At 43.9% G+C, this 18,399-nt stretch overlaps 1 protein-coding gene across 1 annotated transcript; it reads left to right on the top strand.

The window, feature by feature from the left end:
- Positions 1–11,093: 11,093 nt before the first annotated feature.
- Positions 11,094–12,017, top strand: LOC141134152 (olfactory receptor 6Q1-like). Its single transcript, XM_073623736.1, has one exon. The coding sequence runs from the start codon at positions 11,094–11,096 to the stop codon at positions 12,015–12,017; it is 924 nt and encodes a 307-aa protein (XP_073479837.1).
- The last annotated feature ends 6,382 nt before the right edge of the window (positions 12,018–18,399 follow it).

Raw genomic sequence — 18,399 nt, forward strand, 5'->3', positions numbered from 1 at the left:
GGGGGGAGCAGTGAGCAGTATACAGTATGGGGGGAGCAGTGGGCAGTATACAGTGGGGGGGAGCAGTTAGCAGTATACAGTATGGGGGGAGCAATATAGAGTGGGCAGAAGCAATGGGCAATATACAGTGGGGGGGAGCAGTGAGCAGTATACAGTATGGGGGAGCAATATACAATGGGAGGAAGCAGTGGGCAGTATACAGTGGGGGGGAGCAGTGAGCAGTATACAGTATAGGGGAGCAATATACACTGGGCGGAAGCAGTGGGCAGTATACAGTGGGGTGAGCAGTATACAGTATGGGGGGAGCAATATACAGTAGGTGGAAGTAGTGGGCAGGATACAGTGAGGGAGCAGTGAGCAGTATACTGGGAGATGCAGTGGGCAGTATACAGGGGGAGGTGCAGTGAGAAGTATACAGGGAGAAACAGTGGGCAGTATACAGGGGGGAGCAGTGAGCAATATACAGGAAAGTAGTGACCAGTATACAGTGGGGTGGGAGCAGTGAACGGTTTACAGGGGGGGGGGACATAAAGTGTACTGGTGCTGGGAGGGAACCATCGGGTCTGCCAGCCACAGGAGGCTACATGTCGGACACAAAAGCTGCACTCCACATGGGGAGAAACCAGAGGTAGCCTATAGTTCCCTATGGGCTCCCTGGTTGCATAGATAGACGTTCCCGCACAACATGGCCGGGGCCCCTTGGGTAGGAGGGATGGCTAGGTGGCACATAGAGGAACCAATCCATCCATTTATCTCCTGCCCCTGCTGAATGTCTGCAGGAGCGGAAGTGAGCATTCAGCGGCAGGAGGAAAGAAAAGGACAGTTTGGTTCCTCTATATGCTGCCCCTCCTACCCAGGCAGCCCCGGTCCACCGGGCAAATGCCCGGTGCGACCTATGGCCTGTTCGGGCCTTAATCGGAGGTAGTCTGATGTAAACAGACACAAGTCCGCTTACATCTGGCCACCATTGGCCCTGGCCCTTACAGCCATCATGGATCCACCCCTGTAAATGTGGACAAAAACTCACATTAACGCCATTCTGTTCTGATTCAGCAGGGGATCTGCTCATGCGTCTTTTGCTGAATGGAGCAGCCAGCGTTTGGAAGAAGGTAAGTATTGCAGTTAAAGATGCAATTTATTTGACAATGTTTTTTTTTTTTTTGTATTGTTTTTTTTTTTTAGAAAGTGGTGTTCTGCTTTTAGCTAGGGTCTACACATCAAAATGATTGTGGCAAATGATGTCGTGTTTTGGAAGTTTGATCCCTAGGGGGGTCATCAGACAGACTTATTTCCTTGTCCAATTCACAGATTGAAATCAGATTTATGCTCCTCCCCGTTTTGCAATTGATACGTAATAATATACATGATGAGACATTTACTTTCTTAGTAAAGATATCTACTTTTTTTGGATATCTGCTTGTATCTCAAACACACTTCTTTTAGGACTAGGAATTTTCATGGTCTGTAGAGATTTATCATTGAAAGTGTTTTTTTTTTTTTTTTTATGAGTTCCGATAGCTAAAAAGAAAACTTGTTGGCTGCACGGGAGAACTGCATGCCGTCCAATTAAAATTTATGTTTGCTTAGTTGATGTGTGAGTTAGCACCCTCTTGTGGCCACTGGGCAGACCACCTCACCGGCCCTCACACCAGAAAGAACATATCTTCAAATATGTGAAGACATACGGCATACCTTGGGGTGCAGTCTGAGGTTGTCAGGCGTGCCGTGGCATCCTAGTAGACAAAAGGCATTCAAATGAGACCCACTTGTATGCAGGTGCATTTAGCTCATCTGCCACTAGGTGACTATGTTCTGGAATAGTTTCTGGTTACAGAAAGAAGTCATCAGGTGCTAGGCCCCTTTTAGTTCGAGCCTTCTTCTAGTGATGTCATGGGTGAGTCAGGGCCCAGTTATAAGCTAGGTTGGGAGGAACCCTAGTGCAGTTGTTGGGGCATGGTAGCCAGAAACCACACTTATCAGTCAGATGTAGCCTGCAAATGGAGGCCCTGGAGGTAGACCTGCACTCAGAAGAGCCTTGCGTGACATAAAAAATTGCAATAATGGCCATTTTATTCTCCAGGACCTTTGCCTAAAAAAAAATATACACACTATATTACCAAAAGTATTGGGACACCTGCCTTTACCTCCCATTATACTGCCCTCCACTGCCACCCCTCCCATCATACTGCACATGAACCTTAATGGCATCACAGTCTTAGTTTGTAGGGTTCAATATTGAGTTGGCCCACCCTTTGCAGCTATAACAGCTTCAACTTTTCTAGGAAGGCTGTCCACAAGGTTTAGGAGTGTGTCTATGGGAATGTTTGACCATTCTTCCAGAAGCGCCTTTGTGAGGTCAGGCACTGATGTGGACGAGAAGGCCTGGCTTACGGTCTCCACTCTAATCATCCCAAAGGTGTTCTATCGGGTTGAGGTCAGGACTCTGTGCAAGGCAGTCAAGTTCCTCCACCCCAAACTCACTCATCCATGTCTTTATGGATCTTGCTTTGCGCATTGGTGCGCTGTCATGTTGGAACAGGAAGGGGCCATCACCAAACTGTTCCCACAAAGTTGGGAGCATGGAATTGTCCAAAATTTCTTGGTATGCTGACGCCTTAAGAGTTCCCCTCACTGGAACTAATGGGCCAAGACCAACCCCTGAAAAAAACCCCACACCATAATCCCCCCTCCACCAAATGATTTGGACCAGTGCACAAAGATGTCCTCCTGTGCTCGAGCGGCCTGCGCTCCCCCCTGCAGGGCATGCGCGCGCACTATGTGATCAGCAAGTCTATGAGACTTGGTTGATCACAGATCGGAGGACCCCTTACCACCGGTAATTGGCTATTTTTTCTCCTCACGCTGATAGTTGAGGAGAAAAAAAAAGCCAATCACTGGTTGTCAGAGGGACATCAGTCCCAATCAAGGAGAGCAGCCGCTAGCTCATCTGTGCCCACCAGTGCCACCTGCCAGCGCCACCTACCAGTGCCCACAGTGCCACCCATCAGTGCCCACAGTGCCACCTATCAATGTCACCAATTAGTGCCTCATCTACCAGTGCCCATCAGTATCACCTATCAGTGCCACCCATCAGTGCCATCTTATCAGTAGCCATCAGTGCCCATCAGTGCCACCTCATCAGCGCATATCAATGAAGGAGAAAAATTACCTGTTTTGCAAAATTTTATAACAAACTATGAAACATGATTTTTTTTTCAAAATTTTCCTCTTTTTTTTTTTTGTTTGTTTAGCAAAAAATAAAAACCCCAGCGGTGATTAAACACCACCAAAAGTAAGCTCTATTTGTGTGAAAAAAAATGATAAAAATTTCATTTTTGGGTACAGTGTTGTATGACCGCGCAATTGTCATTCAAAGTGTGACAGCGCTGAAAGCTGAAAAATTGGTCTGGGCAGGAGGGGAGGTTTAACCACTTCAATACCGGGCACTTTCCCCCCTTCCTGCCCGGGACAATTTTCAGCTTTCAGCGCTGTCGCAATTTTGAATGGGATTTGCACGGTCATGGAACACTGTACCCATATGAAATTTTTATAATTTTTTTTTCACACAAATAGAGCTTTCTTTTGGTGGAATTTAATCAATTTAGTAAATGAAAAAACAAAACAAAAATAGTGAGAAAAAAAACATCTTTTTCTTAATTTCTGTTATAAAATTTTGCAAATAAATAATCTTTCTTCATAAATTTAGATCAAAATGTATTCCGCCACATTTCTTTGGTGAAAATAACCCAAATCAGTGTATATTACTTAGTCTGTAGGAAAGTTATAGAGTTCACAAACTATGGGATATATCTGAAAATTGATCAATCCTGTTATACTGATGGCCCATCTCATTTCTTGAGGCTCGAAAATGCCAGGACAGTACAAATACCCCCCAAATGACCCCTTTTTGGAATGTAAACAGTCCAAGGCGTTTAGTAAGAGGCATGGCAAGTTTTTTGAAGTTGTAATTTTTTTTGTCACAATTATTTGGAAAATATTTTAACAATATTTATTTATTTTTTTTACATACGGTCACCAGTGCAGTACAGCGTCACCATATAACTGGCGTGGCGGTGATCATTTATTAAATTTGTGTTCTTTTTTTTTTTTTTATAACCCACAGTGATCAGAGCAATACACTGTACCACTCTGGGGAAGTGATCAGGATTTATTTTTTTACACATTATGATTGCTTATACCAATTAATTTCATTGGTATGAGCAACAATTTTTACTGAATGAAACAGGTTCATTCAGTGTCTTTTTTATGTTGTGATTAGCTGTGATTGACCAAAGCTAATCACATGGCACAGATGGGCTGTGATTGGCCCTCTCTATACCATGTGAACACGGTGACCAATCACAGCTAGAAACATAATTGTACACAATGAAAGGCATGAAAGGAAGCCATCCATTGTTTACAATGGTCACGGCGATCACATGGTACTGGCAGTGGGCTGCTCCAGTGGATGCAGCCAGTGACAGATAGCATGGCTGTGCGGTCCTGCGGCCGCGTGTTTGAAGCGTTCTGGAAGGACATCATTTGCGGGGGGTCTTTTGCACACGTCAGAAACCATGAATCAGACTTAGACAGAAGTACAGTTAAATCACACTTGTTTAATAATAATAAAAAAAGGTAAACAGAGTAAAAAGTAGTCAAAACATAGCCAGAGTTCAGGAACTGGAACGGATAGTCAGACAAGCCAAAACCTCAGGGAGCCAGAGAACAGCGTAGTAGAACAGCAAGCGGGATCTGGAGCCAGAAGGAATATCAGCCAAGCAAGTCTTCAACAGGAACACAGAAGAGCGTCTCTAAAGATGTGACCAAGGCGAAGGCAGAGATCATCTGGACTGGACGGCTTAAGTAGGCAGGACTGACGAGCAGGATATCATCAACAGGTGAGTCACTGTAGAGAGATAGGAGCTGGCAATTAGCCGACAGCTGAGCAGCCAGTTCAGAGAAGGAAGGGCTGGGCCCAGCTCTGACAACACATTTGCAAATATATGCATAAGCCGCAATGCTCATGCCAAGGGACCTCTGTGTATATTGTGGTCCTAACGCTAAACTTACAGAGCCTCAATAGTAAGAGAACATATAGGAATGGAAAGGTTAAGGGCAGGTATGCCTGGAGGGAACCCAATCCTCCAGTTATAGGTTGGGGTGGTTGACACTTTTTTGTAACAGTTGTCTGAATTAGGTGAAGGAGCGCGCTGGATGCTTTCACTACCATTGTGCTTTTGCTGGGCATCACGTGCCTTCCTGTGTCTTTAAGGATGGGTGGGCTCTTTCCAGGCATACCTGCCCTTAATCTATCCGTTTTTATATGTGTTCCTATACTAAAAAATTGATTTTTGCACTTTCATACACTTTAGGACTTGTGTCTCTGCAATCTGAACCACACGCTTACTAAGGCACAGCAACAACCCCCTTGGCTCTCTAAATAGATTCACTAATCAGTCTACTGATAATAAACCATGACTAATTAATCCGTCTTTTTATATGAGAATTTTATCCTCTGGATGACAGAAAATGAATAAAAACACCTTAACAGATATTAGACATTTATTATCATCCTATGAAAAGTGACACGGCTTCTGCAGGTATTAAATATGACATTATGAAAGAAATCGTCTACTCCTTTACTGGAAAACTTGGGACTTCACTGTATAAGTTGATTATCTTGTTATTGCCAAAAATGTTAAAATGTATCCAAACCCAAAAACAAAAATGTAATACTGTATATGGTAGCGTGTACCACTCCTAAGATATGGTGGCTGCAGTTGTTTTCTTTTTTCAGACTTCTTCCATTATTTTTACCTGGTGATGCTGTGAATAACAAACTTCCTGTCCCTTCATGTCTATTCTTTTTTTCTCCACTTTATCTTTGGAAGAAGCTATGGTTATCACACGGGCTTAATTTTGTCTGCCTTTGTTCGTCTTGATTACATAGTGGATTGATGGGACTGGTAGGGTTTTTTTCTGCTTTCCTTTCAGCTTACAGGAAGCCCACCACATTTCTGGCAGGATCAACAGGTATTTTCTGTACTTGCTGAATATGCTCTTAGCCTAAAATAAAAAAAAATTAAAACGAATGCGGCCACCGCATTCATGGACTGCTAAGCTACACTATCTTCCATTTTCTTGGGGGGGGAGGGGGTTTAATATTCTTTATGCTGGAAATGATGGATGAGAAACATCAGCTGCATTTCACTGAACGTTATCAGGCATATTTAATACCCCCTAATAAAAACCTGTCAGCAACAGTGGCGGCTGGTGGTATATTTTTGGGGGGGTCGAATGCCCCCCCCCCCCCGCAATTACCACATGTAGGTCGCGGGCTTCCTCCAGGCAGCGGCTTCACCCTGCATCTTCTCCCTCTTCCTGCTCAGCAGCCAATAGGATTGCTTCTCCTTTCGGTCAATTGGGTCTCAGGACCCACTTCCTAAAGCCAGGATTGGCCAGGAGGAGAATCAGGAAGATGATAGCGAATATTAATTCACTATTGTCTCACAACTGGGTGGGCTCGGGGGTGCAGTACTCTGCGCCCCGAGACCACCCTTTTTTGAAGCCAATTAGAGTCTTTGGCTCTAATCATGTGCTTTGGAAAAGAAAAACATTGGAATCCATGCGTTCGGCGTCCTGCATGTAAATTAGGGGCCGGGCATATGGAATCAGGGGGTGGGGCCCCTGCACACCGTGTGGACAGGCCGCTGCTGGTCAGCAAGAAAGAAATCACAGAAAATCAACCAGTCCACAAACAAATCAATGTGCTCATTTACTAAAGGTGCAGAAATTTTTCACTTTGCAATGTGAAGGTACATTTCATGGCCAAATGTTTGTAGATACCTAGTCACATAGCTACACATAGATACAAAGCCAGCTCCATAAAGACCTGCTGCGGAGATATGTGAACCGGCTCCATAGAGAGCCGGTCAAAATCTCCTGCTATTGAGAATTTGCAATGGTGTGACCAACCTGGTGTGGAGGAACTCAAGGGTCCCGCACAGATCCCTGACCTCAACCCTACTAAACACATTTGGGATGAACTGGATTGCCAATTGTGGTCAAGTCTTCTAGCCCAACACCAGTACCTGACCTCACAAATGTTCTTTTGGGCACAAATTCCCAAAGACACACTCAATAATCTTGTGGAAATGTTTTTTTAATTTGATGTAATGCCTACAAAACCAGGACCAACTTCCAGGGCCGGACTGGGAATAAAAACCAGCCCTGGAAAAAATGTCATACCAGCCCCATAGCATTATTATACCAGCCCAACATCATAACCATCACAACGTCATTATTTCCTTGTTCATGAAAGGGATAACCATGCATTTTAAAGCACATTTGAAGAGTGTATTATATATATATATATATATACACATACATGTGTATATATATATATATATATATATATATATATATATATATATATATAGAGAGAGAGAGAGAGAGAGAGAGAGAGAGAGAGAGAGAGAGAGAGAGAGAGAGAGAGAGAGAGAGAGAGAGAGAGAGAGAGAGAGAGAGAGAGAGAGAGAGAGAGAGAGAGAGAGAGAGAGAGAGAGAGAGAGAGAGAGAGAGAGAGAGAGAGAGAGAGATATTAAAGCACATAGGGCTATATATATATATATATATATATATATATATAAAAGCAAATTCCAGTTAAAAGTGGTAAAATTGGTAAATCATCAAGGGGCACCCCAGGAACGTGGGGGGGGGGTCTGGCTTCCAGAGACCACCTTCCACAGAAAGAATGGGGGGGTTACTGATGTAAGGTGGAAACCTTTATATCAGTGCCCCCTTATATTATTGTATTCACTCCCCCCTCAGACTTGCCTGGCGGCGCTGTTACTGACCTCCTCTCAGGTACACCGTGCAGGGCTCAGTTAGACTGCTCCAGGTTGGTGACTCTGGTTTTATCCCATAGTCTTCTCTCCATAGTCCACACACGTTTTACTTCTCCCATGACCCCCATCCTGGCGGCACTCCCACTCTTGACTCCTCTCCAGACTCCCCCTCAGAGATTGCAGACATGTTATGAGACAAGAGATGGTCAGAGGTTCCGAACATGGTACAAGAGATGGTTATAGACTGAGGACAGGATACAAGAGATGGCTAGAGACTGAGGACATGATACAAGAGATGGTCAGAGACTGAGGACACGATACAAGAGATAGTCAGAGACTGAGGACATGATAAAAGAGATTGCTAGAGACTGAGGACATGATAAAAGAGATGGTCAGAGGTTGCGGACATGATACAAGAGATGGTCAGAGGCTGCAAGCATGATACAGTAGATGTCAGAGGCTACAGACATGATACCGTAGGTGTCAGAGGCTGCGGGCATGGTACAGGAGATGGTTAGAGACTGAGGACATCATGCTAAAGATAGTCAGAGACTGCAGACATAGTACAAGAGATGGCCAGAGACTGCAGACATGGTACAAGAGATCAATGCAGCCTCATCAGTGCCCATCAAATGCAGCTTTACTGTGCCCGTGAATGCAGCCTCACTGTGCCCACAAATTGCAATCCTCTCTGTGCCCACAAATTGCAATCCTCTCTGTGCCCACAAATTGCAATCCTCTCTGTGCCCACAAATTGCAATCCTCTCTGTGCCCACAAATTGCAATCCTCTCTGTGCCCACCAATTGCAGCCTCTCTGTGCCCACCACTGCAGAGTCTCTGTGCCCACCACTGCAGCCTCTCTGCGCCACCCAATTGCAGCCTCTGTACCCAGCATTGCAGCCTCTGTGCCCACCGATTGCAGCCTCTGTGTGCCTGCCATTGCAGCCTCTGAATTCGGAATTGAAACGGACCAAAAGACACACAGCGTTTTTGTGCAAATCGCATCGGACCCACTGCCGAGATATGTGAACCGGCTCCATAGAGAGCCGGTCAAAATCTCCTGCTATTGCGAATTTACAATGGTGTGAACCCAGCCTTAAGCCCCATACACACAGTCGGACTTTCCGACAACAAAACCATGGAATTTTGTTCGAAGGTTGTTGGCTCCAAATTGTCTTGCATACACACGGTCACACAAATGTTGGCCAACAAGTACGAACGTAGTGACGTACTAGACGTACTAAGTGGTTTTCAGCTCTTTAGTGCCACCCTTTGGGCTCCTTCTGCTAATTTCATTTTAGTAGAAGTTTGGTGAGTGTTGATTCGCGCCAAGTTTTGTTGGCGGAAAATTTGAGAACCTGCTCTCAAACATTTGTTGGCAGAAAGTTCGACAGCAAATGTCCGATGGAGCATGCACACGGTCAGACTTTCCGACAATAAGCTCACATCCAACATTTTCCGTTGGAAAATCCAACCGTGTGTACGCAGCATAAAGTGTTTGTTATTTTTATTAAGAACTGCCTTTAATATCACTTACATTTTTAGATTTTTGTATTTGTACTGTTGTATTGCATAAATGACAGAGGGATGACAGATGATTGATTGATATGAACTGAAATAAAATCTTGCTAGCATACCTTCTTATACATGGCCCCTGATTTGTTCAACGCACCACAGCTTCAAAATAAAAACATAAAAATCTAAAGTCTCATTTTGGTTTGCTGTTCAATCATCTTTATAAAAAAAAAAAAAATGTTTTCAAGAATACAAGTGTTGCATGAATACAATTATATTAACAGCAGTACAATATATAGGATATTTAAGTGTACTGTACTGTGTACTGTACTGTGTATATTTAAGTGTACTTTATTATATTTGTGGCTTACTGGAAGCCTCCTACATTTTGTGAGTGCAGCGGTAAAAGTGGAGGGGAAGGGGGTAGGGGAGAGGAATAAGACAGGATTGGTGAAGGAGGGACAGAAGGTTGGAGGGTGAATCAATAGGTCAGGGAGGTGCAATTTGGTGCAGTGGGTTCGGTATTTGGAAAGTTACCAGCTTAAAAAAATCCAGAACTGTATATTATATTTGTGGCTCACTGGAAGCCTCCTACATTGTGTCAGTACAGCGGTAAAAGTGGAGGGGAAGGGGGTAGGGGAGAGGCCAGGGGGTGTATCTACCACAAGACAAACAAGGCGTTTGCCTTGGGCGACATTTTTCATTGGGGCAGCATCACCCCCAAGCAGATAGGACACTGCAAGCCAGCAGGCTGTGGGAAGGTGAGAGTCCAGGGGGTAAGAGGAGAGATCCAGAGGAATATTAATACACAAGGCACAATATATTAGGATATAAGCAGAGGGCACATCTGGTGGAGGGAGCATAGGAACCATATAAGAGACACAGAGGTGGATGTGTATAAAGAGACTGCCCTACTGTTATTATTTTGACACAAACACAAGTGTTTTTTTGTTTTTTTCCACTTAAGGTATAAGGATGACCCATGGACACAATGAACATATGATAATTTATTGCACAAAAATAATTTGTTTTCTACTGCACTGAATTTTGTACTGTTGGTTAATTTGTGATATACACTTGTAGGATTTTATTTGCACTATTTGGAATATAGTATTGTTTTATCACATGTTATAAAGGAAGTGTGGGGAGTGCTGTCAGCTATTTTATAATTTTAATAGCAGCTCACAAGGTTTCTCACTTATTTTCAGTTGGGATGCCATTAAAGTTCATGTGGGTGTAAAGGCAGGCGTCCCAATACTTTTGGTAATATAGTGTATGTTAAGTTACATTGGAAGTTTTTTGAGAAAGTGCTGTGCCTAGTCCATGACATATCAGAATAGTACTTGTTCCTGTTGGATATCTTATTATAGGAAGAATATTATTTTGCATCCTCATGAGCGATGTTCCTGTTCCTGGTACAATTGATTGGTTTGAACCAGCACCTGAGAAGTAGCTATGGAATGTGGAGCCTGATCTCACCTGGAAACAGCATATGGTATGTTTTCTGTGATTTCACAATTTTTAGTAATGCAATTTTAAATAAATGCAAAATGGAATTTTAATAAAATGTGTTTTAGTGAGCCGAGTTGTAAAAAAAATGTATGTGGGTTTCTTCCTCACTCTCTCTCTGTCTCAAATAACTTTTGTCAGAAATGTCTAAGCACACACACACACACTTTTTAACCTTATTTTATCACATTGTCAGATATTTTTGTTATGGTGTCCACACAATGGTCAAAAGGAACCAAACATTGCTCACAGAATTTGTACTCCTGGGATTCGGAGACCTTCAAGACTTTAAAATTCTAGTTTTTATCATCTTTCTGATCATTCACATCATGGCCTTAACCAGCAATGCCCTTGTTGTTGTGTTGGTTGTGTTAATTCGGAGTCTTCACTCACCAATGTATATCTTCATCAGTCAGCTGTCTTTGTCTGAAATCATCTTCACCAGTAACATTGTGCCAAACATGCTGTGGTTGATACTGGTGGGCGGTGGGAGAGTTTCCATTGCCCAATGTATTTTCCAATTCTTTTTATTAGCTTTTCCCACGATGGCCCAGTGTTTACTGTTGGCTTCAATGTCCTTTGATCGATATGTGGCCATATGTAAACCATTACATTACGCTGCCATCATGACCTTTGGACATCAGGTCCAAATAGTCAGTTCTTGCTGGTTAGTGGGCTTCACATTGTCCTTCATACTATATGTTTTATTGGACAGTCTAGAATTCTGCGGTCCAGACACGATCAATCATTTCTACTGTGACATCTCTCCTGTGGTAGAACTTTCATGTTCGGAAAACCCTTCTGTTGAGTTGGTGACTTCTGTCTTATGTTTTTCTCTTGTTGTTTGTCCATTTGTGTTCATCACAACCACCTATATCACCATCCTTCACACCATCCTGAAGATCCCATCCACCACTGGAAGACAGAAGGCCTTTTCCACTTGTAGTTCTCACCTCACCGTTGTGTGTCTTTACTACGGAACCTTAGGATCTATATACTTTTTTCCACCAAACAAAAGTTCCTTAAATATAAACAAGGGTCTATCTTTGCTCTACACCCTGGTTACACCTCTAGTAAATCCTCTAATCTACAGCTTGAGGAATCAAGAGATTAGAAGTGTTATTAACAAATGTTCCTGTCTTTAGAATAACTACCTACCAGCTAATGGAAAAGAGTCCTTATATAAATGATTGTGATTCTTTACTGTATATATAAAGGTCAATATGATTATTCAGTGTACTCAGAATTTAATTAGAACAAAGGCAATAGACATATAAAACAACTATTGATTTACACAGATATGAATATGTGTATGTTTTCTTCATTTGAATGCAAGAGTACATTTTAAAAAATGTTGAGCACACTATGAAAATATAAAATGTAGGATCCTGCTTTGTTCTTGTTCTTGCAGAAGACTTACCAGTACTTAAAGATTGATTTTTAGTGTTGGATAGCTTGTTAAAATAGATTGAGCCTCTGTCATGTTTTTATTGCTATCTGAATAATTTCCCTAATTTCTTACACCGTTGTCCCCTGACAAGTGAAAGGAAATCTTCCTAATATGGAAGAGAGGTGGCAGTAAAACATGACAGAGGTAATATAATTGGCTGAACCACGTCCACATCCATGTAAGTGGCAATCCCATTCCATCCCAGACCAGACTTAAAGGAGAAGTACAGCCAAAAGACTAGTTTTCAGCAGACAGCAGGGTGAAGCCTGCTGTCGGCTGACATCACAGAGCCCGTCCAGGCTGGGGCAAGATCGTGACAATATGGTCAGTATTAGCCCACAACCCTGAACCGGCACCTGGCTCAGCCTCTCAGTGAGCTGCTCCCTCCCCCTTCACAATCCAGGGCTCCAGGAGCATGCGGGGGGGGTGCCAGAGCAGAGAGCGGTGACTGACAGCCCGCCAATCGCTCGGTTCTCAGTCTTAGAGCTAGCGAGGGACAGATGCAGCATCCACCTAGGCAAGTAGGATTCTTGAAAAAAAAGGTAATTTCTCTTTTAAGACATGTAGTTCCTGTATTCAAAAAAGTCCATTCACAACCAATTGCCATAAAATCACATGAATGGCCTAAAAAGATTGCAAAGGAGGATTGTATTGCCTCGTTTCCACTGAGCGGATCGGTTCGGTACGGTATTTTGGGTGTTTCCATTATGAAAGCGGCCCATACAACCGAACCGAACCGTTCCATTCAGGGTCCTGCTTCAGATGTGGGGCCATAGAAAATGGAACGGTTCGGTTAGGGCGGAGCTACGATACATTACACTGATTGGTGGACGTGTGACGCCATGACGGCATTTTTTCTAAACCCACGTATGGCCCCTGTCGGTCTGACTTGCAGTGGAAACGCTCACCTGAATAGGCCGGACCATTCTAGGCCTTCCAAACCGATCCGACCCGAACCGATCCGCTCGGTGGAAACGAGGCATAAGTGTTCCTGCTGTTTAATTGCTTTTGATCATTTGAAGAATACCTCAGCTGTTCGAAGTTGTCTCCACAAGTTTAAACAATATATTTTATATAGACAATTAGGTTAACCACTTGCCGACCGCCGCACGACTATATACGTCGGCAGAATGGCACGGGCAGGCAAAAGGACTTACAGGTACGTCCTTGCCTGCCTGCGGGTGGGGGGTCCGATCGGACCCCCCCCCCCCGGTGCCTGCGGCGGTCGGAAAATCTCCCACGGCGATCGGTGGTGAGGGGGAGGCCATCCATTCGTGGCCCCCCCCTCGCGATCGCTCCCAGCCAATGGGATCATTTCCCTGCCTCTGTATTGTACACAGAGGCAGAGGAAATGATGTCATCTCTCCTCGGCTCGGTATTTTCCGTTCCGGGCCGAGGAGAGAAGACTGCAATGTGAGTGCACCAACACACTACACACACAGTAGAACATGCCAGGCACACAAAACACCCCGATCCCCCCCCGATCGCCCCCCGATCCCCCCCCAATCACCCCCCCCCCCGTCACAAACTGACACCAAGCTGTTTTTTTTTTTTTTTTTCTGATTACTGTATTGGTGTCAGTTTGTGACAGTTACAGTGTCAGGGCAGTGAGTGTTAGGCCCCCTTTAGGTCTAGGATACCCCCCTAACCCCCCCTAATAAAGTTTTAACCCCTTGATCACCCCCTGTCACCAGTGTCGCTAAGCGATCATTTTTCTGATCGCTGTATTAGTGTCGCTGGTGACGCTAGTTAGTGAGGTAAATATTTAGGTTCGCCGTCAGCGTTTTATAGCGACAGGGACCCCCATATACTACCGAATAAATGTTTTAACCCCTTGATTGCCCCCTAGTTAACCCTTTCACCACTGATCACTGTATAACCGTTACGGGTGACGCTGGTTAGTTTGTTTATTTTTTATAGTGTCAGGGCACCCGCCGTTTATTACCGAATAAAGATTTAGCCCCCTGATCACCCGACGGTGATATGCGTCGCCCCAGGCAGCGTCAGATTAGCGCCAGTACCGCTAACACCCACGCACGCAGCATACGCCTCCCTTAGTGGTATAGTATCTGTACAGATCAATATCTGATCCGATCAGATCTATACTAGTGTCCCCAGCAGTTTAGGGTTCCCAAAAACACAGTGTTAGCGGGATCAGCCCAGATACCTGCTAGCACCTGCATTTTGCCCCTCCGCCCGGCCCAGCCCAGCCCACCCAAGTGCAGTATCGATCGATCACTGTCACTTACAAAACACTAAACGCATAACTGCAGCGTTCGCAGAGTCAGGCCTGATCCCTGCGATCGCTAACAGTTTTTTTGGTAGCGTTTTGGTGAACTGGCAAGCACCAGCCCCAGGCAGCATCAGGTTAGTGCCAGTAGCGCTAACACCCACGCACGCACCGTACACCTCCCTTAGTGGTATAGTATCTGAACGGATCAATATCTGATCCGATCAGATCTATACTGGCGTCCCCAGCAGTTTAGGGTTCCCAAAAACGCAGTGTTAGCGGGATCAGCCCAGATACCTGCTAGCACCTGCATTTTGCCCCTCCGCCCGGCCCAGCCCACCCAAGTGCAGTATCGATCGATCACTGTCACTTACAAAACACTAAACGCATAACTGCAGCGTTCGCAGAGTCAGGCCTGATCCCTGCGATCGTTCACAGTTTTTTTGGTAGCGTTTTGGTGAACTGGCAAGCGCCAGCGGCCTAGTACACCCCGGTCGTAGTCAAACCAGCACTGCAGTAACACTTGGTGACGTGGCGAGTCCCATAAGTGCAGTTCAAGCTGGTGAGGTGGCAAGCACAAATAGTGTCCCGCTGCCACCAAGAAGACAAACACAGGCCCGTCGTGCCCATAGTGCCCTTCCTGCTGCATTCGCCATTCCTAATTGGGAACCCACCACTTCTGCAGCGCCCGTACTTCCCCCCCATTCACATCCCCAACCAAATGCAGTCGGCTGCATGAGAGGCATTTTTATGTCCTCCCGAGTACCCCTACCCAACGAACCCCCCCAAAAAAGATGTTGTGTCTGCAGCAAACGCGGATATAGGCGTGACACCCGCTATTATTGTCCCTCCTGTCCTGACAATCCTGGTCTTTGCATTGGTGAATGTTTTGAACGCTACCATTCACTAGTTGAGTATTAGCGTAGGGTACAGCATTGCACAGACTAGGCACACTTTCACAGGGTCTCCCAAGATGCCATCGCATTTTGAGAGACCCGAACCTGGAACCGGTTACAGTTATAAAAGTTACAGTTACAAAAAAAGTGTAAAAAAAAAAAAAAACACAAACAAAAATATAAAATAAAAAATAATAGTTGTCGTTTTATTGTTCTCTCTCTATTCTCTCTCTCTCTATTCTTCTGCTCTTTTTTACTGTATTCTATTCTGCAATGTTTTATTGTTATTATGTTTTATCATGTTTGCTTTTCAGGTATGCAATTTTTTATACTTTACCGTTTACTGTGCTTTATTGTTAACCATTTTTTTGTCTTCAGGTACGCCATTCACGACTTTGAGTGGTTATACCAGAATGATGCTAGCAGGTTTAGGTATCATCTTGGTATCATTCTTTTCAGCCAGCGGTCGGCTTTCATGTAAAAGCAATCCTAGCGGCTAATTAGCCTCTAGACTGCTTTTACAAGCAGTTGGAGAGAATGCCCCCCCCCCCCACCGTCTTCCGTGTTTTTCTCTGGCTCTCCTGTCTCAACAGGGAACCTGAGAATGCAGCCGGTGATTCAGCCAGCTGACCATAGAGCTGATCAGAGACCAGAGTGGCTCCAAACATCTCTATGGCCTAAGAAACCGGAAGCTACGAGCATTTTATGACTTAGATTTCGCCGGATGTAAATAGCGCCATTGGGAAATTGGGGAAGCATTTTATCACACCGATCTTGGTGTGGTCAGATGCTTTGAGGGCAGAGGAGAAATCTAAGGTCTAATAGACCCCAATTTTTTCAAAAAAGAGTACCTGTCACTACCTATTGCTATCATAGGGGATATTTACATTCCCTGAGATAACAATAAAAATGATTAAAAAAAAAAAAAAATGAAAGGAACAGTTTTAAAATAAGATAAAAAAGCAAAAAAATAATAAAGAAAAAAAAAAAAAAAAAAAAAGCACCCCTGTCCCCCCTGCTCTCGCGCTAAGGCGAACGCAAGCGTCGGTCTGGCGTCAAATGTAAACAGCAATTGCACCATGCATGTGAGGTATCACCGCGACGGTCAGATCGAGGGCAGTAATTTTAGCAGTAGACCTCCTCTGTAAATCTAAAGTGGTAACCTGTAAAGGCTTTTAAAGGCTTTTAAAAATGTATTTATTTTGGTGCAATTGTAAAGCATGTCATGTTTGGTATCCATGTACTCGGCCTAAGATCATCTTTTTTATTTCATCAAACATTTGGGCAATATAGTGTGTTTTAGTGCATTAAAATGTAAAAAAGTGTGTTTTTTCCCCAAAAAATGCGTTTGAAAAATCGCTGCGCAAATACTGTGTGAAAAAAAAAAATTAAACACCCACCATTTTAATCTGTAGGGCATTTGCTTTAAAAATATATATAATGTGTGGGGGTTCAAAGTAATTTTCTTGCAAAAAAAAATAATTTTTTCATGTAATCAAAAAGTGTCAGAAAGGGCTTTGTCTTCAAGTGGTTAGAAGAGTGGGTGATGTGTGACATAAGCTTCTAAATGTTGTGCATAAAATGCCAGGACAGTTCAAACCCCCCCCCCCCAAATGACCCCATTTTGGAAAGTAGACACCCCAAGCTATTTGCTGAGAGGCATGTCGAGTCCATGGAATATTTTATATTGTGACACAAGTTGCAGGAAAGAGACAAATTTTTTTTTTTTTTTTGCACAAAGTTGTCACTAAATGATATATTGCTCAAACATGCCATGGGAATATGTAAAATTACACCCCAAAATACATTCTGTTGCTTCTCCTGAGTACGGGGATACCACATGTGTGAGACTTTTTGGGAGCCTAGCCGCGTATGGGACCCCGAAAACCAAGCACCGCCTTCAGGCTTTCTAAGGGCGTAAATTTTTGATTTCACTCTTCACTGCTTATCACAGTCTCGGAGGCCATGGAATGCCCAGGTGGCACAAACCCCCCCCAAATGACCCCATTTTGGAAAGTAGACACCCAAAGCTATTTGCTGAGCTGTATAGTGAGTATTTTGCAGACCTCACTTTTTGTCACAAAGTTTTGAAAATTAAAAAAAGAAAAAAAAAATTTGTATTTTTGTCTTTCTTCATTTTTCATGCCTCTCAGCAAATAGCTTGGGGTGTCTACTTTCCAAAATGGGGTCATTTGGGGGGGGTTTGTGCCACCTGGGCATTCCATGACCTCCGAAACTGTGATAGGCAGTGAAGAGTGAAATCAAAAATGTACACCCTTAGAAATCCTGAAGGCGGTGATTGGTTTTCGGGGTCCCGTACGCGGCTAGGCTCCTAAAAAGTCCCACACATGTGGTATCCCCGTACTCAAGAGAAGCAGCAGAATGTATTTTGGGGTGCAATTCCACATATGCCCATGACCTGTGTGAGCAATATATCATTTAGTGACAACTTTGTGCAAAAAAAAAATAAATAAATAAATAAATTGTCACTTTCCCGCAACTTGTGTCAAAATATAAAATATTCCATGGACTCAACATGCCTCTCAGCAAATAGCTTGGGGTGTCTACTTTCCAAAATGGGGTCATTTGGGGGGGGTTTGTGCCATCTGGGCATTTTATGGCCTTCAAAACTGTGATAGGTAGTGAGGAGTAAAATCAAAAATGTACGCCCTTAGAAATCCTGAAGGCAGTGATTGGTTTTCGGGGCCCCGTATGCGGCTAGGCTCCCAAAAAGTCCCACACATGTGGTATCCCCATACTCAGGAGAAGCAGCTAAATGTATTTTGGGGTGCAATTCCACATATGCCCATGGCCTGTGTGAGCAATATATCATTTAGTGACAACTTTTTGTAATTTTTTTTTTTTTTTTTTTTGTCATTATTCAATCACTTGGGACAAAAAAAATGAATATTCAATGGGCTCAAAATGCCTCTCAGCAATTTCCTTGGGGT

The sequence above is a fragment of the Aquarana catesbeiana genome, linkage group LG03 (assembly GCF_042186555.1).
Source record: "Aquarana catesbeiana isolate 2022-GZ linkage group LG03, ASM4218655v1, whole genome shotgun sequence".
NCBI lineage: Eukaryota > Metazoa > Chordata > Amphibia > Anura > Ranidae > Aquarana > Aquarana catesbeiana.

Coding starts and splice junctions, on each gene's coding strand:
- LOC141134152 (XM_073623736.1), top strand. CDS start 11,094: ATGGTCAAAAGGAACCAAACATTGCTCACAGAATTTGTACTCCTGGGA.